At 33.7% G+C, this 22,216-nt stretch overlaps 1 protein-coding gene and 1 non-coding gene across 2 annotated transcripts; both read right to left on the bottom strand.

Annotated features, from left to right (window-relative positions):
• Positions 1-1,783: 1,783 nt before the first annotated feature.
• LOC107891292 (zinc finger CCCH domain-containing protein 30) lies at positions 1,784-5,598 on the bottom strand. The gene is made up of 2 exons (XM_016816043.2): positions 5,188-5,598; positions 1,784-4,360 (listed from the first exon to the last, which is right to left on the bottom strand). Exon 2 carries the CDS (start codon positions 4,223-4,225, stop codon positions 2,138-2,140), a length of 2,088 nt encoding a protein of 695 aa, XP_016671532.2. The 5' UTR covers positions 4,226-4,360; positions 5,188-5,598; the 3' UTR covers positions 1,784-2,137.
• Positions 5,599-7,252: 1,654 nt separating this feature from the next.
• On the bottom strand, positions 7,253-7,359 carry LOC121221474 (small nucleolar RNA R71). The gene has a single exon (XR_005918866.1). It is a non-coding gene; the product is annotated as a small nucleolar RNA R71 (small nucleolar RNA).
• Between the last annotated feature and the right edge of the window lie 14,857 nt (positions 7,360-22,216).

Raw genomic sequence — 22,216 nt, 5'->3', positions numbered from 1 at the left:
TTTAAATGGACAAATAAGGCCAAACCCTTTTGAAAGTGTTCAAATAAGGGATTTTTAAATGCTGTATATTATGTTTTCATTTTTTTTTCTTTTCTTTTCAAGTAATATTTAATTCAGCTATCATGTGTTCTATTCTAAAAACGCTAGGGGTGAAGTGTGTGAAAAGCCCTTAACACGTTCATAGATGTTTGACCCTTATATGATCATTTTGAAATATTTGGCCCTTATATGAGCAACTCTTGAAATATTAGGCCCTAATTTAAACATTTAGTCCTATTTGTAATTGAAAACCATTGGTTTGGTTTTGTTTGGTTTAAGACCTATTTTGGCCCTTGTATTATAGTGAAATTCTCAATTCGACCCATTTACTTTTTTTTTTCAGCCATTTTACCCCTTTTACTTTCATCTCGTCCATCATTTTAGCCCAGAAGCCATTTTTGTTAAAAAAAACTCTCATGTAAGCATTTAAGCCAATCAAATGCCATGGAGGGTCGAAGTGAGAATTTCACTATCATACAGGAGCCAAACTAAGAATTTCACAACAAGTCACAAGGTAAACATATGGGATTTTTTTTACCTAAAAGATCAAAAAGGTAACATGATGAGAGATAAAATTATTAAAAAAATAATAAAAATGAAAGTATAATTTGATTAAGTGGGAGAATAAAGAAAGAAAATAACAAGAGAATACTTTAAGATGGCATGGTATCATCAACTTTCGGCAATTCTCTTCAACTTTTTGATGTAGTTAGTTATTAATTTGATAGGAAGGAAATCAAATTGCAATTTTTAATCTTTGAGCGTCCAAATCAATCCTTTTAAACAACCAAGTAACAGCTTGTCCAATATATAAAAAAAAAAAAATTCACTATCAGAACCTAAACATATTCCCATTGGAAGATCATTATGGCCACTAATTAATTTGATTGCAAATTGCCTTCTCCATTATATATTTTTTTCATTTTTACTTATTACTTTCATCTCTTTTAAGATAGACTTTTTGCATGCTCAGTGAAGATTATAAATAAACAAATTTCTAACTAATGGCACCCAAAGGTGAGAGGGACATCAATCTCCACTCAACTACCAATATCACATTTTAATAAAGCACCAAAATAATATAATAAATTCAATAAGTTTAGCACAATACATTTAATATGTTTTATCGTAAAATTACGTTAGTAGTCATCTAACCATGATTTTTTCTATTTTAGTCACTCAATTATAAAAAGTTACAAAATGGTAACTCAATTATTCAATCTTTTTTTTTTTGCCACCATCTTACTAACATAAAAATGGAAGCATCCAAAAATCTAAAATAATTGGGTGATTAAAAAAGACAATTGAATAGTTGAGTGACAAATTTGTAACTTTTCATAGTTGGGTGACTACTAATGTAGTTTAGTCTAAATTTTAACAAATTTAGTAATTATTTATACTGTATTTATTTTATAGAGAATTTTCTACCCTTTTTCCTCTGTTGTTCTATTTTTAAAACAATTAAATTGTAGAATACCATTTTTAATTAGTATTTTTGTACGCATTAAATCTAATCTTTAAGACAAAAAGATCATCACCTAGAAAAGGTAGAAGGTACTAAAATCAAAGTAAGATATGACAATATACTTGCCCCAACGAGTTTTCTTGGTGGGCAAAGAGGTACTAATATCGAAGCCTCAAGATTTTGATTTGATGCCATTGAAAGAGCAACACGCGAAACACAAGATTTAACTACGTCATGTTTAATACTGATTGCTGAAAGTAATATGTAACAATGAAGATATGGCAAAAGGAATTAAGCAATAAACTATAGTTGAATGTTACATCATCATCATCAAAGGATCAGAAATCTCAGAAAATATTGCATGTAAAAAACACCGCAAGTTTGGGCATCATTTCTTTCAACATATAGCCAAAGGTTATCCTCAACCCTTCTTTGTTTTTTCCTTAACTGTTTCTTTGTAATAATAAATGGTGAAAAATGAATGTTTTCCCCCCTTTCCTTCACCACTTGCTGTTACTGTTTAGCTTCCCTTCTACATTCTTCACCAACAAAATCCCAAAAAAAAGAATACAAATGTTATATACCAAAACCTTTTTATGTTATCTCTACCTCAGGGTTCAGTGAAACTGGTTTTCAGTTTTGCTGAGCCACGAGCTCATCAAGCTTCATTTGCTCAATCCATGCTCCCAACACTGCAGTATCGACCGGATCAATTCGAGAGTTCATGCTTGAACCTAGACCTGTAGAAGCATTAAGTGTTACACCTGAAACAGGCACACCTGTTTTCTCTTTGACCTCAGTGGGAGATTCTTTTACAAGGGATTGAACCCATGATAAATCGGGCTCGTCTCCATTGCCAAGCTCAAATGAAGATGACCTGCGAAGCTTGCCTGAGCCATCTGCATCGACTGCCCAGTCCGGTTTCCCATTGGAGGATCCCCACCAAGAATTTACTGGGGAACCAACGGTGGCAGAGGAGCCAGAACCAAGCTCCCTAGAGCTTAGGCTGCGGAACTGTTGCTGCTTCTCACGTTGAACTAACATTGAAACCCGAGAGCTCATTGGCGAGATAGGTTCTACGTTTCGTGGAGACATCCTACCAGATAGAGAAGCCTGCAACAAAGGATGTTCAATATTTTTAGGAGAAAAATTTGTGTTTATAGGTGATAACATGCTTTGCTGCTGCTGGAATTGATTTAAAACAGCAGACTTATGGGTGGGAGAGTAAACTGCCGCAGCCAATGCTTGATCGGAGTACTGCAGAGATGAGTTCTCAGCAGAAAATAGATCATCAAGATTCGATGGAGTCAGAGTCTTCAATCGACCAGATCGATTTAAAGAATTAGAACTCATAGAGGGCTGAGAGAGGCTAGATAACTCATTTATCAGCTGTTGTTGCTGCACATCAAAATCCGGCAGCAAGTTGAAGTCTTCAGTTGGAATGTCTCTTGCATGAAGAGAAGATCTGAGGCGACTAGATTGAAGATTGCTTCCAGGAAGATGCAGGGCCGGAACATTGGGCTGTGGCCAGGCAACATTAGAATGAGACATGCCATTAGCAGATGGAGACATGGGAGGTGTGAAAGGTGACGGAGACATTACGGATACAGAAGAAGGCGATCCAGGTAACAGACTCAAGGCTGCAGCAAAATCCATAGCTGTAGCACCAGAAGTACTTGAACGAGGAGATAGAACAGCAGAACCAGTGGAGACATATAGAGGCCGGAGTTCCTCAGCAGTATGAGCAAAGAAACACACTCTCCTTGCACAACTAGTACCGTCCTTGCACAGCCGGGTTCGGTATTGAGCAGGGTGTAGCCAGCATTCGAAAACACCATGTGCATATTCACACATATCACCACGTCTACATGCCCCCTTGCGAAAATCGGGACAAGGAACACAACTGTAATGGAACTTCCTAGGATCCCTTCTTCGAGCATTCTCACCTGGATGAACAAATGGACACTCAGTCCAATCATGGGAGTAGGCGCGAGAACAAGGCCGCACCTTAAACGAATACATTCGGAACTCATCAGTTGAATAGATGCTGTTCTTGATATCTGGAAGAGATGGGTCGATTGGGTATTCTTTCTTCTCTGATGTGGAAGAAAAAGGAGCATTAGTTGACTTCAGCTTCTGAGGGGAACCTAAACCAGATGTAGGTGACCCATTTTCTCGAGAGGGCGAAGGAGGATTCGAGCCCGAATTCGTGACAGCTGTTGACACCCTTAAATTCTGCTCTAGAACAGAACTCTTGGTCGCGAGGAGTTGTTCAAGAGTTAATTTTGCAAATTGAAGCTTTGGAGGAACAACAATAACATCAATAGGAAGATGACCATTAGCATCAACCAAATTGGCATCGGCCCCAGCTGCTAAAAGCAGCTTCACAACATCAATAGCATTTGAAGCCCCACCAGAGGCAGCACAGTGGAGTGCAGTGCTTTTGTCATGGCCGCACACACGATTAATATCAGCATCGGATGAAGATAGGATCAGCTTAATAACATCGATGCTACCATATGTAGCAGCAACCATCAAAGGTGTTCTTTCATTGTTAACCATCTGCTTTGAGCCCTTGGGGCGACCGTACCACAGCCCTACTTCATCTACACCAGAAGGGTCACGTTGGATGGATCGTTTAAAGCCCTCGACATCATTATTAGCGGCAAGCTCAAGCAAGCTTGCAAAAGTATCTTCAGTTTCTAGAGTTAAGTGATTCATTTCTCAGCTATCTTAAAAAGAAATATTAGATGTTGTTGGAGATGGCCTGCAATTTAACCGCGCCAATCCACGGCACATGCTTTCCTTTGAAAAGAGTCCAACTCAGGTTTACAAACAGCACCCATTGGAATCAACCTGTGGAAAATTATCAAATATTCTGTAAGATATTATTGGAATTAAAAAAGAAGAAAAAGAAAACAACTAGAAAATCAGCCCCACTTAGGATTTCAAGAAGATTTCAACCAAAAATAATAGTGGTGGATCATTAAATTAAATTTAAAACAAAAGTCGGATAACTTGACGGATCATCAGTGGGGGGACGATAAAGAGAAAAATACAAAATATTGTAGTTTGAAGATAAATAAATTACAACATATATTCCATTACTTTGAGACATGATTGTCGACAACTACACACAGCCTTAGTAGAAGAACACTAAAATAAATTTTGATGGTCATGCTATTATTATCACTAAAAGAAACTACAGTTATAAGAATATATATATATAGGGTTTAGCTGAAGGCCTGAACTAATAAGAAAGAAAACGAAAATACAATGGTATTTTTGGAGAAGCAAAAAAAAATAATAATAATAATAATAAACCTAGCTTTATTAAACTGAAAATCAAACAAAATAAGATTGCTTTTCTTCCATTTTCTTTAAATCAGTTTATCCCAATACAACCATAAATAAATACAAAAAACAGTAGAAATATTTTTAAACAAAACTTCAAAACAGTATCTATATTATCATTGAAGATCTTGAAATAAATCATTCAACGCTCATCACTAAAAATATTTTTTTTCAAAAAAAATACCAAAGGATCAGTGGCAGAAAAGAAGTAATAAAAGATCTAACTGAGAAGCAATCAAAACAAAAGTGCAGAGAAAAACCGAGACAGCCAAACCCCGTGACCAAGATCTTTGTCACAAGGGGAAAACTGAAGCAAAAGAAAACCTTACCAGTTTAAGAATCCATCTCTGTTGTCAGAAACCAATAGAAAGGAGAAGCTTTTACAGATCTACCGGGTCTTTGAAATATTTGCCTCAAAAAGGGAGGAAAACAATTTGATCTTGGATTAGATTTGTTTTAGGGTTAAGTCACAGAGTTCTTAAGAAAAGGAACAGCAGCTACTTCTTCTCCTCCTCCTCCTTTCCATCTCTATTTCCTAAGTCAGTGCCGCTTTTTCTTTCATGAAAAATTGAAAATGAAACTACAAATCAAAATCCCAAAACAATTAAAAAACGATTAATTTCTTTAATTCCTTTAGATAAAATCGCCCATGAGAAATAAAAAATGAAAAAGGCAAACTCAGTCTGAGATGACGTTAAATGAGTGTAGCGTTGAATATTCTCCTTACCAATCATATAGTAACGCGTCACTTCCATCAGGGAGGCCTGTCATTAAATTTTAAAGTTAGGGTTATTTTTGTCAATTTGTGATAGAATCCAATTTTTGTATTTTTACGTGGCGTGAATTGATTCGTTTTTGGTGTTTTAACGAGGACAACTCCCGGCAGACAAACTATGTTGCCTTGTAATAAATTTAACCGTATCCTTATGTCAAATTCCTTCAAAATTCAACCTAAATTCACTTTACATGATGGTTAAATTTTCTAGTGTTTTTAAATAGGTTGAAATATGTCATAGATATTTTCCAATTTAGTTTTTATATTTTTTGTTTTTGAAATTTAATTTCTTTATTTTTTTAATTTTAAAATTTACGTCTAATTATTAATACTATCAATTTTTTTATTAAATTTATTGACATGACATTTTAAAATAAAAAAATTCTCACTCGATAGTAATGTAACTAAAAAAATGTTGTAATAAACCTGAATTAAACAAAATAATTTTAACATTGTTAGCAATTGAGCTTGGATTTTGAAATGTAAAAGGTAGAGGGACTAAATTTCTAGAAATAAAAGTGTAGGAACTAAATTCTAAATTTACAATGAGTACAAAAACTTATGACACATTTTAACCTTTTAAATAAATAATAACGTAAAGGGTTAAATATAATATTGGTATCCGAATTTGTCCACTTTTATCAGATTAGTACCTATGGTTTTTTCCCAGATTGGTACCCGACCTTTTTTTTCACCCACTATATTGGTACCTAACACTAACGGTATTTATTTTTTTTGCTGACATGGCAGCGCTGGTCAATCACGCGTTGCCACGTGGCATCCTCATGTCATTTCTTTTTCTTTTTTATTTCCCTCCTTTTCTTTTCTTATTTTTCTTTTTTCGACTTCATCTCTCTTCTTTCTTTCTTCTGTCAGGAACCCCAAAAGTTTTCCCTCACTTTTTTATCATCCAATCAATTCTAAGTTGAAAAGCTTTGTTAATTTATCAAATTGTTGAACTAATACAAAAAAAATTGCAATCAATTCATTTCCCTTGAACAATTTCTACTATGTTCATTTTTCAAAAACTAAGAGAAAAAAGCAATTAAATATATGAACTACTAAAATTAAACTCATTGGAAGTGTTGCAGTACATTGATGGTACCAGTATATAGAAAAACTTAAGAGTTGTATTGGGAAAAAGATACTAACATTCGATTACATAACAATGTTGGATTACACAACTCTGGCTATTTATGGGGGATGTACAATTATGCATATCTCAAATCTGCAACATCAAGAAAGTAGTGGTTTTTTTCCATAGTTTGCTAGTGCATACCTACAATCCTAAAGTGAGAGAATATGTATTTGATTTTTTACAAGTTAAAAAAAAGCTTGGGTTTCGTATGCAACCATTGATGCTCTAAATGCTTCAAATAATGGGCCAATTTAGTGGGATGCCTATTGAAGATCCACATCTTCATCTTCGTTTATTCATGGATGTAAGTGACTAAATTGGCCAGAGTAACTGAAGATGCCCTAAGATTAAAGTTTTTCCCATACTCGTTGAGAGATAGAGCACGAGCATGGTTGAATTCCTTATCACCTGACTCCATATCCACATCGTAAGAATTGGCGAGTGATTCTTGATGAAGTACTTCCAACCTAGTAAGAATGCTAAACTTTATAATGATATCACCACATTCCAACAACTTGATAATGAATCCCTGTATGAGGCTTGGGAGTTGTGCAAGAAATCATTACAAAAATGCCTTCACCATGGTATTTTGCATTGCATTCAATTGAAGGCTTTTTACAATGGTCTCAATGCACATGGTGGTAGATACTTTTACAAACGGAGCCATTTTTTTAAAATTCTACAATGAATCTTATGCAATTCTTGAAAAAATTTCCAGCAAAAACTATCAATGGCCAACTAATTGAACAACCACGGGAAGAAGTGTGGCAGGAGTACATGAAGTTGATGCACTTACTTCATTGGCAGCTCGGGTATCTTGTGTCCTCCATGCTTAAGAACATTTACTACTAACGGTTTTAATACTAACATGACAGGTCAACAACCAAGTCAGGTTGAGAATATCTCCTATGTTTATTGTGGAGATAGTCATATGTTCAAAAATTATCCATCAAACAGAGAGCCTATTTACTGCATGGGTAATCAAAATCAGAATAGAAGTGGGCTAGGACTGCAACCAAATTACTACATTCATTCATGGCGGACTCGTCTAAATTTCTAATGGAGTAATCAAGGGGCTGATCCTAACAACCTTTATATGCAATCCCGCCCAAATCATCCACCATGATTTTTTCAGCAAGTTCAAAAACCTCTATCACCAAAGTCTTCAAGTAATCATAAAAATTTGCTAAGGGCATACATGACAAAGAATGATGCATTGATCCAAAGCCAAACAACAACATTAAAGAATTTGGAGAATCAGATGGGTCAGCTAGCCAACAAACTTCGAAGTAGACCCCAAGGTGCTTTGTTGAGTAAAACTGAAAATCTAAGAAGTTCAGGAAAAAAATTTGCAAAGTTGTCACATTGAGGAGAAGGATGTCGGAGTCCAAAGTTGTTAAGGTTGAAGATAAGCCTACTGTTTTTCAAAACAAAGATAAAGTTCAACTGATTTTTGAAACTTCCGTTTTACAGAAGACATATTCTACGATCCCTAACGAGGTAAACCTGCAACCAGTTAGTTATGATAATTTAACATTCGCATCAGATGTAAAGAAATTACTGCAGAAAAGTTTTTCGGTTAAAGCTAAGATTCCACCACCTTATTATCCTCAAAAACTCCAACAACAGAAGAAAGAGGTCCAATTCAAAAGGTTCTTAGATGTACTCAAGCAAAATCATATCAATAACCCGTTGGTGGAAGCTCTAAAGCAAATGTCGAACTATGTCAAATTTGTAACAACCCGTTTTTGGGTCAAATTAGAATTATGGTTTTGGGACCACAATCCAAAGTTAAAATATTTATTTTATTATTTTATTATTTTATTAAGGTTTAAAATATGATATAATGATCGTGTAAAAATTTCGTAAAGAAATTTTACCGTTTGAGTGGTTAATTCGGTAAAAAGGACTAAATCGCGTAAAGTGCAAAACTTGTGTTCTATTAGTTAAAAGTATGAAATGGCTATTAAATTAAATTTTAGGAGTCCTAATTTGGTAATTATACCATTAGTTGTCATAATGGACATTTATGGACACCTTTAACATGATTTTTGGTTGTAAAATTAAAGGTTAATTTTGGTATTTTATAATAAAGGTTAATTAATTAAAATAAAACAATTTGGGTTATCATCTTCCCAAAAACTGATTGAAGAAATTAAAAATCAGCCATGGTTGTGTTCTTATTCAGTCAAACTTCATTTGTCCATTAAGGTACGGTTTTGACTTGATTTTTAATGATTTCTATGGTTCTGAGCTCGTTGCAGCTTAATCTAGCTAGCCCGTATCTTCGATTTCAAAACTATTAAAGTATTTGAATGTTTTAATTGTTGAATATATGAGTATTTTGATGTTTTATGATAAATTATGAATTGTTGTTATTAGATTAACAAGTTTTGTTAAGGAATTTTTGATAAAAATGTCAATTTTGGACTAAATTGTGAAATATGAAAATGTTGTGGTAGAAATGTGAAATAAATGAAAATTTTGGGCTGCAATGGACCCTATTATAATTTGGCTAGCTTGGGTTGAGGTTGATAGTAAAGTGACCGAAAAAGATTGAATCCGTACCAGTTGTGTGAGAGTATTCAGACGTGTTTCCCGAAGAATTACCGGGTTTACCAACTATTCGAGAGGTAGAGTTTGGTATTGAGTTAGTACCAGGGACGACTCCAATTTCGATAGCTCCATACCGTATGGCACCGACTGAATTAAAAGAATTGAAAGTACAGTTGCAAGAGTTGACTGATAAAGGTTTCGCACGACCGAGTTTCTCTCCTTGGGGTGCACCAGTTCTATTTGTGAGAAAGAAAGACAGAACGATGAGAATGTGTATTGATTACCGGCAGCTCAATAAGGTGACTATAAAGAATAAGTATCTGTTACCATGGATTGATGATTTGTTCGATCAATTGAAAGGGGCAACTGTGTTTTTGAAGATAGATCTTAGATCAGGCTACTATCAGTTGCGAGTTAAAGACTCTGATGTGCCAAAGACTACTTTCTGAACGAGGTACGGACATTATGAGTTTCTGGTTATGCCTTTCGGACTTACTAATGCACCTGCTATTTTCATGCACTTGATGAATCGGATCTTTAGACAGTATCTGGATCGATTTGTGGTAGTATTTATAGATGACATTTTAATCTACTCTCGTGACGAAATCGAGCATGCCGAACATCTGAGACTTGTGTTACAAACTTTGCGAGATAAACAGTTGTATGCAAAGTTTAGTAAATGTGAGTTTTGGTTACGCGAAGTTAGTTTTCTGGGCCATGTTGTATCAGCATTGGGTATTCGGGTTGATCCGAGTAAAATTTCAGCTATACTTGATTGGAAACCTCCGAAAAATGTCTCTGAAGTTTGAAGCTTTCTAGGGCTTCCTGGTTACTATAGACGATTCGTGAAAGGGTTCTCTATGATTGCGACCCCGATGACAAAGCTACTGCAAAAAGACGTTAAGTTTGAGTGGTCAGAAAAGTGCCAGAGATCAGTTGAAAGTTCTTTTGATCGAAGCTCCAGTCTTAGTTCAGCCCGAATTGGGTAAAGAGTTTTTTATCTATAGTGATTCATCTTTAAATGGTTTGGGCTGTGTTTTGATACAGGAAGGCAAAGTTGTAGCCTATGTCTCGAGACAGTTAAAGTCGCATGAAAAGAACTATTCGACGCATGATCTGTAATTGGCCGCTATTGTATTTGCGTTAAAAATATGGCGTCACTATCTGTTTGGCGAAAAATGTCATGTTTATTCCGATCACAAAAGCCTGAAATATTTGATGAAACAGAAAGATCTGAATTTGAGACAGCACCGATGGTTAGAATTACTGAAAGATTATGAGCTTGTGATTGACTATCATCTAGGAAAGGCTAATGTTGTTGCTGATGCCCTAAGTCGAAAATCACTGTTTGCTTTGCGTGCAATGAACGCGCATATAGCTATGTCTGATGATGGTGCGATAGTAGCTGAGTTGAAAGCAAAACCGTTATTTGTTCAACAGATTTGTGAAGCTCAGAAAGTCGATGATGATTTAATTGCAAAACGAGCTCAGTGTGACTTAAATGTTGATTCAAAATTTTTAGTTGATGCTGAGGATTGTTTGAGATTCAGAAACCGATTATGTGTTCCGAAAAATTCAGAGTTAATTCAGATGATTTTGAATGAAGCTCATAATAGTCGATTTTCTGTTCATCCGGGTAGCACAAAAATGTATAACGATCTGAAACAGCACTATTGGTGGCATGGTATGAAACGAGACATTTCTGACTTTGTTTCGAAATGTTTAATATGTCAGCAAGTAAAAGCTGAGCATCAAGTACCATCTGGATTGCTTCAACCGATCATGATACTTGAATGGAAATGGGATCGAGTCACGATGGATTTTGTATCCGGTTTACCGTTGACACCGAGCAAGAAAGATGAATCTGGGTTATTGTTGATAGGTTGACAAAATCGGCACACTTTATTTCGATTCGCATAGACTTCCCGCTCGATAAACTTGTTGAATTGTATGTTTCTCAAATTGTGAAATTGCATGGTGTGCCTATTTCTATTGTTTCAGACAGAGACCCGAGATTCACATCGCGATTTTGGAAGAAACTACAAGATGCTTTAGGTACGAAACTATATTTTAGCACAGCTTTTCATCCACAAGCAGATGGTCAATCCGAGCGAATCATTCAGATACTTTAGGATATGTTGAGATGTTGCATTCTCGAGTTTGAAGGTACGTGGGAACGATACTTACCTTTGATTGAATTTGCATATAATAACAGCTTTCAATCTAGTATCAAAATGACACATTACGAGGCTTTATACGGTCGTAAATGTCGTACACCATTATATTGGACCGAGCTCAGTGAAAATAAGATACACGGGGTTGATTTGATCAAAGAGACTGAACAGAAAGTGAAAGTGATTCGGGACAGTCTGAAATCATCATCGGATCGTCAAAAATCCTATGCGAATTTGAAAAGAAAGGATATAGAATTTCAGATCGGAGACAAAGTGTTTTTGAAAGTCTCATACTTACCTTTGATTGAATTTGCATATAATAACAGCTTTCAATCTAGTATCAAAATGACACCTTACGAGGCTTTATACGGTCGTAAATGTCGTACACCATTATATTGGACCGAGCTCAGTGAAAATAAGATACACGGGGTTGATTTGATCAAAGAGACTGAACAGAAAGTGAAAGTGATTCGGGACAGTCTGAAATCATCATCGGATCGTCAAAAATCCTATGCGAATTTGAAAAGAAAGGATATAGAATTTCAGATCAGAGACAAAGTGTTTTTGAAAGTCTCACCATGGAAGAAAATACTCAGATTTGGTCACAAAGGTAAATTAAGTCCGAGATTCATTGGACCGTATGAGATTATAGAGCGTGTTGGGCCGGTTGCTTATAGATTATTGTTGCCACCGGAGTTAGAAAAGATTCACAATGTATTCCATGTCTCGATGTTCCGTAGATACCGATCTGATCCTTCACATGTGATTAATCCGACGGAGATTGAAATTAACTCTGATATGTCATATAAAGAAGAACCGATTAGCATTTTGGCTCGGGAGATCAAATAATTACGAAATAAGAAAATTCCGTTAGTTAAAGTATTGTGGCATAAACACGGAGTTGAAGAAGCGACTTGGGAGTCAAAATATACAATGAAGGTGCGTTATCTAAACCTATTCACCGGTAAGAATTTCGGGGACGAAAATCCCTAAGGGGGAGAGTGGTAACAACCCGATTTTGACCCTAATTGGAATAATGGTTTCGGGACCACAAATCCGAGTCAAAAAAATTTAATATTATTTTTAATGTTTATTATATGTTAAGTTATTGGTGTGAAAAATTCGTGTGGAAATTTAATCGTTTGAAGGTTCAATTCGATGAAAAGGGTTTAATCGCGTAAAATAAAAGTTAGAGGTTAAATTTTAAAAGCACCTATTTGTTGTTGTCTTTTTAAGTGGGAGGTCTAAATATGTAATTAGACCAAGATTTAGTTAGTGGGTGGTATATGACAACATTGTCCATAATATATATGTTATAAGTATTTATTATAATAAGGTTAATTTAGTAAAATATTAAATTATATCTTATAATTAAATTAAGTAAAGAAATCATAAGACATTTTCATCTCTTTGGCCGAATAAGGAAACTTTGGGAATTTATTCATGGCTTTCTAGGGTTCGGCATTTCTATTGTTGATTAACGTTAGTTCTTTGTTCGATTTTTGATTATTTTTACGTTTTTGAGATCGTTGTTTCGAATATTATCCGACCCATGCTTGAATTTTTAATTTTGATGAATATTTGAGTTGTGCTATTGATGAACATTTGTGTTATGTGATGTTTGATGATGAATAATGAAAGATATATTTTAGATTAATATGTTTTGTATTAGAAGTTTTGGTGAAATTGAGTAGTTAGAGTTAAATTGTGAAAATAAAATTTTGAGGGACTAAAATACGAAATAAATGAAATGCATGGACTTGTATGAGTATAATGAAGATTCGGCCTAACCTTAGTATAGTAAAAATTTGAATGTTTTGTGTTTTGTATAAATTTGGACTAAATTGGGAAAAATGTAAAATGTTAGGGGCAAATTTGTAATTTTCCTATTTTTGTGTTTTTGGATTAAATTGAAGTTAATAATATTTAAACTAGCTCATTTTGAATATGTTTAGATCAAGAACCAAAGAAATCGGAGCTAGATCAGGGAAAAACCAAAATTTTCGACTAATTATCCGATTTCAATCTTTCACTGTCCGAGGTAAGTCTATTAGCTATTTAATGTTATTAAATCGGTATATAGGTATGTAAATGTATTGTATTTTGTTGAACTTTATTTTAAAAGCATATTGATTGAAATAGAATAAAGTATGAATGATATACATGTATTATTAAAGTTCGAATATACATATATATATGTATATACGTGTATAAACCTTTGGGATTAATTTAAGACATGTAATTCATGAGTAAATATGTAATATTGAGTAGGTATGTTTACGTGAGATTTGAAAATATATGTATATGCTATATTTGATTGGATATGTTTACATACATGAATAGGTACTTAATCCGAATTTAGGTAGGATATATGTGTAAGATATTATGAAATGCGATGAAGCAAGTATATGCAAATATGTTCTTGAAATGACTTTAGGTAAGGAACTGATATATGTTTAAGAAAGTTTCGATTATGTGAATTTATTCATTCGAAAGTTCTTGAATGGAAATGAATATATGAGGTTGTTAGTTTGAACGACTAATATAAAGTGATCGAATGTAATTCAGACTTATTGTCTAGCAGACTTGATGCCGGTGATATAATTCAGACTCATTGTCTAGCGGGCTTAATGCCAGTGAAATTATTCGGACTATAAGTCTAGTAGGCTAAAAGCCGATGTATTAAATCAGGTTTTACAACCTAGAAGGCTAAATGCCGGTGATTATATTACTGGATTCAATATTTTGAATATGTACGTGATATGTAAATAATATATATATTTGAAGATCAAGTATATATATTTGATAAATAAGTTTGATGAGCAGATAAATACTTATTATTATATTTGGAGAGTATATATATATATTTATATATATATACACGGTTTATTGCACTTGTTATATATGAAATTATATATATATTTGGTTATATGCATATAGTAAATTTATATATGCATTTGATATATGTTTTTAAGGAATATGTTTGTACTCGGTGTTATCTATATATATTTTGGTAAATGTGATTATATCTAAATATATTCATTTGATGTATATGTATATTCATTTGGTTATGATAATTTGTTTGGTGCAAATACATAAGCATTCGGTTATTCATAATTGAAATGTATATAGATTAAGTTTTAAATTATGAAAATTTCGTAGGCATATGATTATATACAAATAATATGTAATGCATTCGTAAGTAGGACTTTTGACGAATGCATATATATATAAATTGGTGGTGTACATATTGTTTATATTTATATATGAGTTTAGTGATTTGTATTTTGTGAATTCATATGTTTGATTATAAATAAGGGGATTATGAATAGCAAATATTCAAAAGACAATATATATGTGATTTAAAAAAAAATTCAATAGATATACCAAGAACTTGTTTAATTGTTTTTTTTAATTCTTTATATAATTTGTTAAGCTTTAGATTTACTAAGCTTTAATAGCTTACTGTGTGTGTTTTTATTTACCTCTGTTTTATAGATTTTGGAGTCGCGTTACGAGCTCAGGGATCATCAGCATAGTCTATCACACTATTGACTTCTTTTGGTATTTTGTTAAAGTTGAACTCGATCTTATGGCATGTATAGGCTTGATTATGTTTTTGGTTAGTTTTGGATCATAATATATAAATAGCCATGCGAAAATGGTTTAATTTCCATGCTTGTGATCGGTTTGGTTTAAAAATGACTTGTTCATGATCATTTTGTTTAAATTAGGTTTTATGTGTTTTTGAATGTGTGCTTTGTTTAGTAATGCCTCGTAACTCTAATCCGGCGACGGACGCGGGTCGGGGTGTTACATATGGTTTGTCTTATTGTTTGGGCTTGGAATCATCTTATTGGGCCTTGCCTTCAAGAACTTGGGCTTGTATTCCATCTTCTACCGAAATTGGTTCGTTAATGCTCGTAACGGAGATCCAATGTGCTTTGGGTGCAAGATTCGGTTTCTTGGACCAAGATTTCCAAGATTTGAAATCTTGATTTTCTTGATTCTTGAAATCGCTCCAAACACCAAAATGGGGCCAAGATTCAGTTTCTTTATTTTCTTGAAAACAAGAAAGTGAATCTTGATTTTCTTGATTTGAGCTCATCACCTTCTTGAGCTTGGGTTGGGCCTTTGTGACTCGTATCATTCCCCCATTCCTCAAAAAGATTAGTCCTCGAATCTAAAAAATCAAATGGACTCGACTTTCCTCGATCGAACGGGACTAATGGCAATTGAGTCCACTGAAAAGAATTGCCATGAGATAGTAAATAGCAAGGCAAACAAGCTTGTAGTCCAATCATAAGCATAACAAAACAGGTATAACGCATGCGAATGGACTGATTCAGATTACCATGCAAACAATCTAATTTACTCGCCACTGCCTCGTCAAATATTCGAAACAAAGATAGACATGTTTTAAGGCATTCAGACGTCTCAAATTGTTTCCACAAACCATGAATAAATTGTGAGTAATAAATCAAATGGTAAACATAATCGTCACAAGTAGGTATTTGAAAAGATTCACATGGTTCACAGAGTTGCACAATCATACCATGCATTAATCGACGGTCTATAGATTCACTCACACATGCATTATCAAAAACAAGAATCTTTTTATCAACCATCAAAACAGATAGATCATCAATAAATAAAATAGGACAGTCAATCACATTTCGATCTAAGTGTTTTACAAAAATTAAATCATCAACACGATCTTTGTCACTACCCGAGGAGTACAGAAGTGTTTCAAAAGTTTCAAGCATCTTACCTTTATTAGCAGAAGAATAAGGGTCGATTTTACCTTTTTCATTTAATACAAACCTTCGCTCATTGGGGGCATAGTGTAGTCGAAGCTCCATTGTTGAGTTAACCTTTGTCAAATGGAACTCAAACTTCATGTACAACCATATAAACTGTTTAAGGCACGAATATAAATTGAAAACAAATTTGGAAAATTTTGTTACCTTATTCATCAAAACAAATTTGCACCAATTCGAGAATTTTACATAAGGCAAATCAAGAGAATAACAATTCATGCTTCCTTTCGTAATGACTTTATCAACCACAATCGAAGAGTAACAATTAATTAGAACAAAATGAATGGATCTTTTAAGAACTAAGTCACCAAAATTTTTATCAATAATTTTCAAATCTGCACGGGACTCAGTGGCTGAAATTTCCTTACCTCGCTTACCTTCGGGCTCATGTAGTGTGATTTCATCTTCAACCTTGCCTATGTTGATCATATGAAAGCGTCTTTCATCGAAAAGGTATTGAAGTTGAAAGTTATCTTTTGGTATTTCGGGAACCTGAAAAGTAGCAACACAAAAAAAATTCATATATTGGTTAGTGGAAACATTCCTCACTACCCTTTCCTCGTCTTTTTCTTTTGTTTCTTCAATTTCTTTTTCAATTTTCTTGTCTGTTTCACATTCCTTTCCACTCTCAATCTCTTTTTGCTCTTTTTGATTCTCGTTTTCTTTTTTGATTTCTTTTTTTGTCTTCCTTTCATTACAAGATAGAGATGTTACAAATGAATCAGAACGAAAAGGCTCTCGTTGGGTATGTACGGAATGACTTGCATACGAACAATGATCCCCTTGGAAAACTTCACTCTCGAAACTTCCTTTGCATCGTCTTGAATTCCTCGTTGAATAGGAGTCATAATAGGAATCTCTTCTCGAATATTCGTTGGATGTTCGTCTTCTTGGCACTATCATTTCTGCCCTTTCACTTGAATTAAGTTGTCCTCGTTGGGCTCTTTGCTCCACCCGCATCTCATTGATAGTAGCACTTAATGTTCGAAGTATGGCAGCCCATTCGTCTAACTGTTGTTGGATCATTTTAAGTTTATCATGGACATCATTATGGTCATTATCACCTTGACCAATCCTAGACATTTTCAAAAATCTGCAAAATAAACACTCAACACTCAAAAAGGAAAGTTAGCAAACCTCACCGTTAATCACTCAAAAAGAAAAAATCAAATTCTCAATGAGGTAGAATTCAGTCTTGTGAGTTCTTTAGTAGAGTCTATATCAACCAATTAGAAAGTTTATGAATCGAAACTACCAAAGAGTCCTAATTTGCACTAGGATGCCAAAAACTGACGAGACACAAATTGATTCGTGTTGCACCGAGGAAGAATTGTGCACACGTTTAAATCCTACTAACACAAGAAACAAGAAGGTGTTAGATATTGTAAAGGGAGAATAAAAAGCAAACAAATGAAAACCTACAGCTAAGAATCAATAAAAATTGCTGAAATTGAAAAACCCGAAAAACTGCGGAGTAACTTGACAACTTCGTTCGAGATGTTCCTGATCTCCAAAAATCATGAAATTAAATCTGGAATGTCCTTAAATATTGAATTTTTGATCTGGAAAGTTTGGGCACAAAACTCAACCCGCTGAATATTTTTTTTTAATTTTTATTGGATTTCGTATTTTTTAATTTTTTTTGACTTTTTCGACTGAATTTTTTGCTGGAAATATTTTTTTTATATTCAATCACAGTGCCAAAAATATGTATGTAAAATTTCAGATCAATCGGATAACATTTACCCACTCAAATGATTTTTTTGCGAAAACTTTTTCTAGGTAAAACCGCTGTTTGTAGTTTAAAAAATAGAGATCAGTTTAGAAATCAACCAAGAACACCCAAAACGCCCAAAATCTGATACCAAATGATAGAGGGTTGTGCGCGGACCAAGATCGAGTTGCCAAGTCACGAGAAAACTCCTACGATGCTCTAAACGAACAGATCTGAAACGAAACAGAAATTAAAAGATTAGAACTTTGAATTTCCAGATCTGGAATAAAAATCCCAAAATCAGCAAAGAATCAAATTGAGAATAGGAATAATTGTTAATAAAGGTTCTTGGGGGAATCAAGAACATGTAATTGAACCCCAAAGAATACTCCAATCTGCCGAATCTGAAAAGAAAGACACAAACTGCAAGTTAAATTTCTCCAAAATTTCAGCAATCAAAACAACCCAAATCTGAAAAGAAGAAATCGGCAAGAACAAGGAATTTAGGGATTTTGAACAAATTTTGCTGCCAATAACAAAAGGGGCGATCCAATCTTTAATAAAGAAGAGGGCGAATCAGATTTGGAATGCTTTGGAACGCCTAAAACGCAACAAGAACAACAAACAAAGTGATTAAATAAAATCGACACAAGCAGAATTTAAAAGAAAAAATTGACAGCAAGAAATTAAAAGATAAGTTCTAAGAAGCCTTGAAATCCCGAAAGATTTCACAACTCCCTTCAAACGGCTCTAATCTCCCCTCCAAAGAATATCAATGGCAATAAGAAGGCTGAAGATGGCTCCCACAATCAAAAGATTGTTAAAACAACTTCTAAAGAAAACTCATGAGAGAATTCTTGGAGAAAAACTCAAGGAGAATTCTGCACTTAAACAAATCTGAAATTTTAATATATTTGAGAAGTGTATAACAAGGTGGCCGGCCAAGCCTTTATATAGGCCTCTCAATTGTTTTCCTAATCTAATTAGAAAACTAAAAATAAAAAACTCCTAATTATTTTAATATTTAAATGGAAATTCGGCCAAGGGCTTTTAATTGGGCCTCTTGGACTGAATATCTACATAAAAATTTAAACTAAGTATTTTAAAAATAAAACTTTACAAATTGGGCCACTTTGACAATTTGGTCTGATTTTCAAGTAAGTATGGTTTGTCTTCTTGTTTGGGCTTGGAATTGTAACACCCCTTACCCGTATCCAACACCGGAATAGGGTACGAGGCATTACCAAAACACATACACTTGTAAACGTATTTAACCGAGTTATAAAATTTCATCAAAATTAAAACTTTCAAAATAATTAACATGTTTCTATAACTTTTCCCAATATATCCTCAAATATTATAATCATAATAATTAGGGCCTGCGAGACCCGATACATACTCATGCAATTTAATGCTTCATTTCCATTTCATTCAATTCGCAATTTCTCATGCTCATAATTTAAATCATATCACTAGCAATTTCCATTTAATTCACGTGCAATTCAATGACATCAAATTCAAAACTAATACGTATTTACCATTTAACTCAATGTTTATTGATTATACCATTCAATAACACATTTATGAAATTCTCAATTTAGCAATGAAAATATCACTTTAGTTTGAATAACAACATCGTCCTGATATAAATACACTACCACTTATCCATTTACTTTAATTCTTTTGGGCCCATTTGTCACTTACCATCCTTAATCAAATTAGGGAACGGTCACGGAAAATTGAGTACTTCACTTTCACTTTGCCATAGTATAACTATGGTCTTACGTATGATCACTTATCACTTGTCCCTGATCAGATAAGTGTAGCCACCTATCACTTTGTTTCTTGATCAGATAAGTGTAGCCACTTATCACTTTGTTTCTTGATCAGATAAGTGTAGCCACTTATCACTTTGTCTCTTGATCAGATAAGTGTAGCTAAAGCTATCACTTATCACTTTTCACTTGTCACTTGATCAGATAAGTGTAGCCGAAGCTATCACTTATCACTTTGTCACTTGATCAGATAAGTATAGCCGAAGCTATTACTTATCACTTTCCACTTGTCACTTGATCAGATAAGTGTAGCTAAAGCTACCACTTATCACTTTGTCACTTGATCAGATAAGTATAGCCGAAGCTATTACTTATCACTTTCCACTTGTCACTTGATCAGATAAGTATAGCCGAAGCTATTACTTATCACTTTCCACTTGTCACTTGATCAGATAAGTGTAGCTAAAGCTACCACTTATCACTTTGTCACTTGATCAGAAGTACTCAAATCCGGCGTTCCGCTCAATTTGATCATTTATTCATATATCAGGCTTACCAACATGTGTTAATTCATAAACCATTCATGGTATTATTTCATGCCAAATCATATACTGAATATACCATACACACATACTATGAAATTTTATTTTCACACATGAGCTTAAACCATGACCAATAATGCACAAAAATAAGCATCATTCATATTTCATCGTTTATGAGTTATAATCAAACATATGACCATTTATACACGAATCATTCATATATTTCCCAATTTTCCTCCTCCTCCTCTCCATTCCACATCCTTAATGTGTATAACACACTTAAACAACATTAACCATAATTTCAATATTCACTAACATGTATATTCAAAGCTGTTTATCCGAGTCAGAGTCACTAAATTATTTTTATCCGGAGCTACAGAGCTCCAAATTAAGATCTGTTAATTTTCCCTGAAACTAGACTCACATATCTTCATACCATAAAATTTTCATAATTTTTGGTTCAGCCAAATAGTACAGTTTATTCTTTAAAGTTTCCCCTGTTTCGCTGTCTGACAGTTCCGACCACTCTTCACTAAAAATTAATTATCTCATTGTACAGAATTCGGATGATGTTTTAGCTTGTTTCTTCTAAAAATAGACTCATTAAGGATTCTAACCATATAAACTATAACTCATAATCATTTTTGTACAATTTTTAATGATTTTCCAAAGTCAGAACAGGGGAACCCAAATTCATTCTGACCTTGTCTCACAAAATCTATTATATCTCACGATTTACAATTCCATTGCTCACATCATTTCTTTTATAAGAAACTAGACTCAATAAGCTTTAGTTTCATATTTTATTCATCCTCTAATTCAATCTCTACAATTTTTGGTGATTTTTCAAAGTTACACTACTGCTGCTGTCCAAAACTGCTTTAGTGCAAAATGTTGATTTCCATTTTGCCCCAAATTTCACAGTTTATACAATTCGGTCCTTTCTCAATTAACCCCTCAATTAATCTAATTTTCTCAATTAGTACTTTACTAGACATTATAAGTTGTTACACAACTATTGAAATTCAGAATTTCCACATATAACTCTATCTTCAAACTCTTTTACTATTAGGTCCCAAACATTCACTTTCTATTCAATTCTTTCAATAAAATCAGCATATGAACAATTTAAAGCTCTAATTTCATGCTAAATCATCATATACTTCCAGCACATATTCATATCAACTTTCAACTTCTTTCATAAAATCAAAAACTAATGGATTTAACAAGTGGGCCTAGTTGTAAAAGTCATAAAAATACAAAAATTTCAAGAAATAGTCAAGAATTGAACTTACTTGTAATAAAAATATGAAGAACCAGCTTGAAGAAGCCCTTCCATGGTGTTTTAGCTGATGAGAATTCAGAAAAATGAAGAGAAATCTAGATAATTCCACTTGGGTCCTAACTTTATTAAGCAAATTTTGCAATTTTCCAATTTTGCCCTTAATTCTCCTTACTTTCTTGCTGATTTCATGCCTCTGCCGTCCAGCCCAAATAGACCTTGGGTCTATTTGCCTTTAAAGCCCTCTTCCTTTTATCATTTAAGCTATTTAATCATTTCCCAAAATTTTGCATTTGTTACAATTTAGTCCTTTTTGTTCAATTAATTATCGGAACTTTAAAATTTCTTAACGAAACTTTAATACTAACTTTTTAACACTCCATGAATATTTATAAAAATATTTATGGCTCAGTTTAAAATCCCCGAGGTCTTGATACCTCATTTCGATTCTAATTATTTTAATATTTATTTCTAGTGCACTATTCACTATTTCAAAAATTTTCCTAACTTCATATTTAACTTATACTTACTAAATTAATAATATTTTCTACCCATTTGTCGAATTTAGTGATCTCGAATCAC

Source organism: Gossypium hirsutum, chromosome D09 (genome assembly GCF_007990345.1).
Source record: "Gossypium hirsutum isolate 1008001.06 chromosome D09, Gossypium_hirsutum_v2.1, whole genome shotgun sequence".
In the NCBI taxonomy this organism is placed as follows: domain Eukaryota; kingdom Viridiplantae; phylum Streptophyta; class Magnoliopsida; order Malvales; family Malvaceae; genus Gossypium; species Gossypium hirsutum.
The sequence above is the reverse complement of the archived record's forward strand: the minus strand, read 5'-3'. Positions and strand labels throughout refer to the sequence as shown.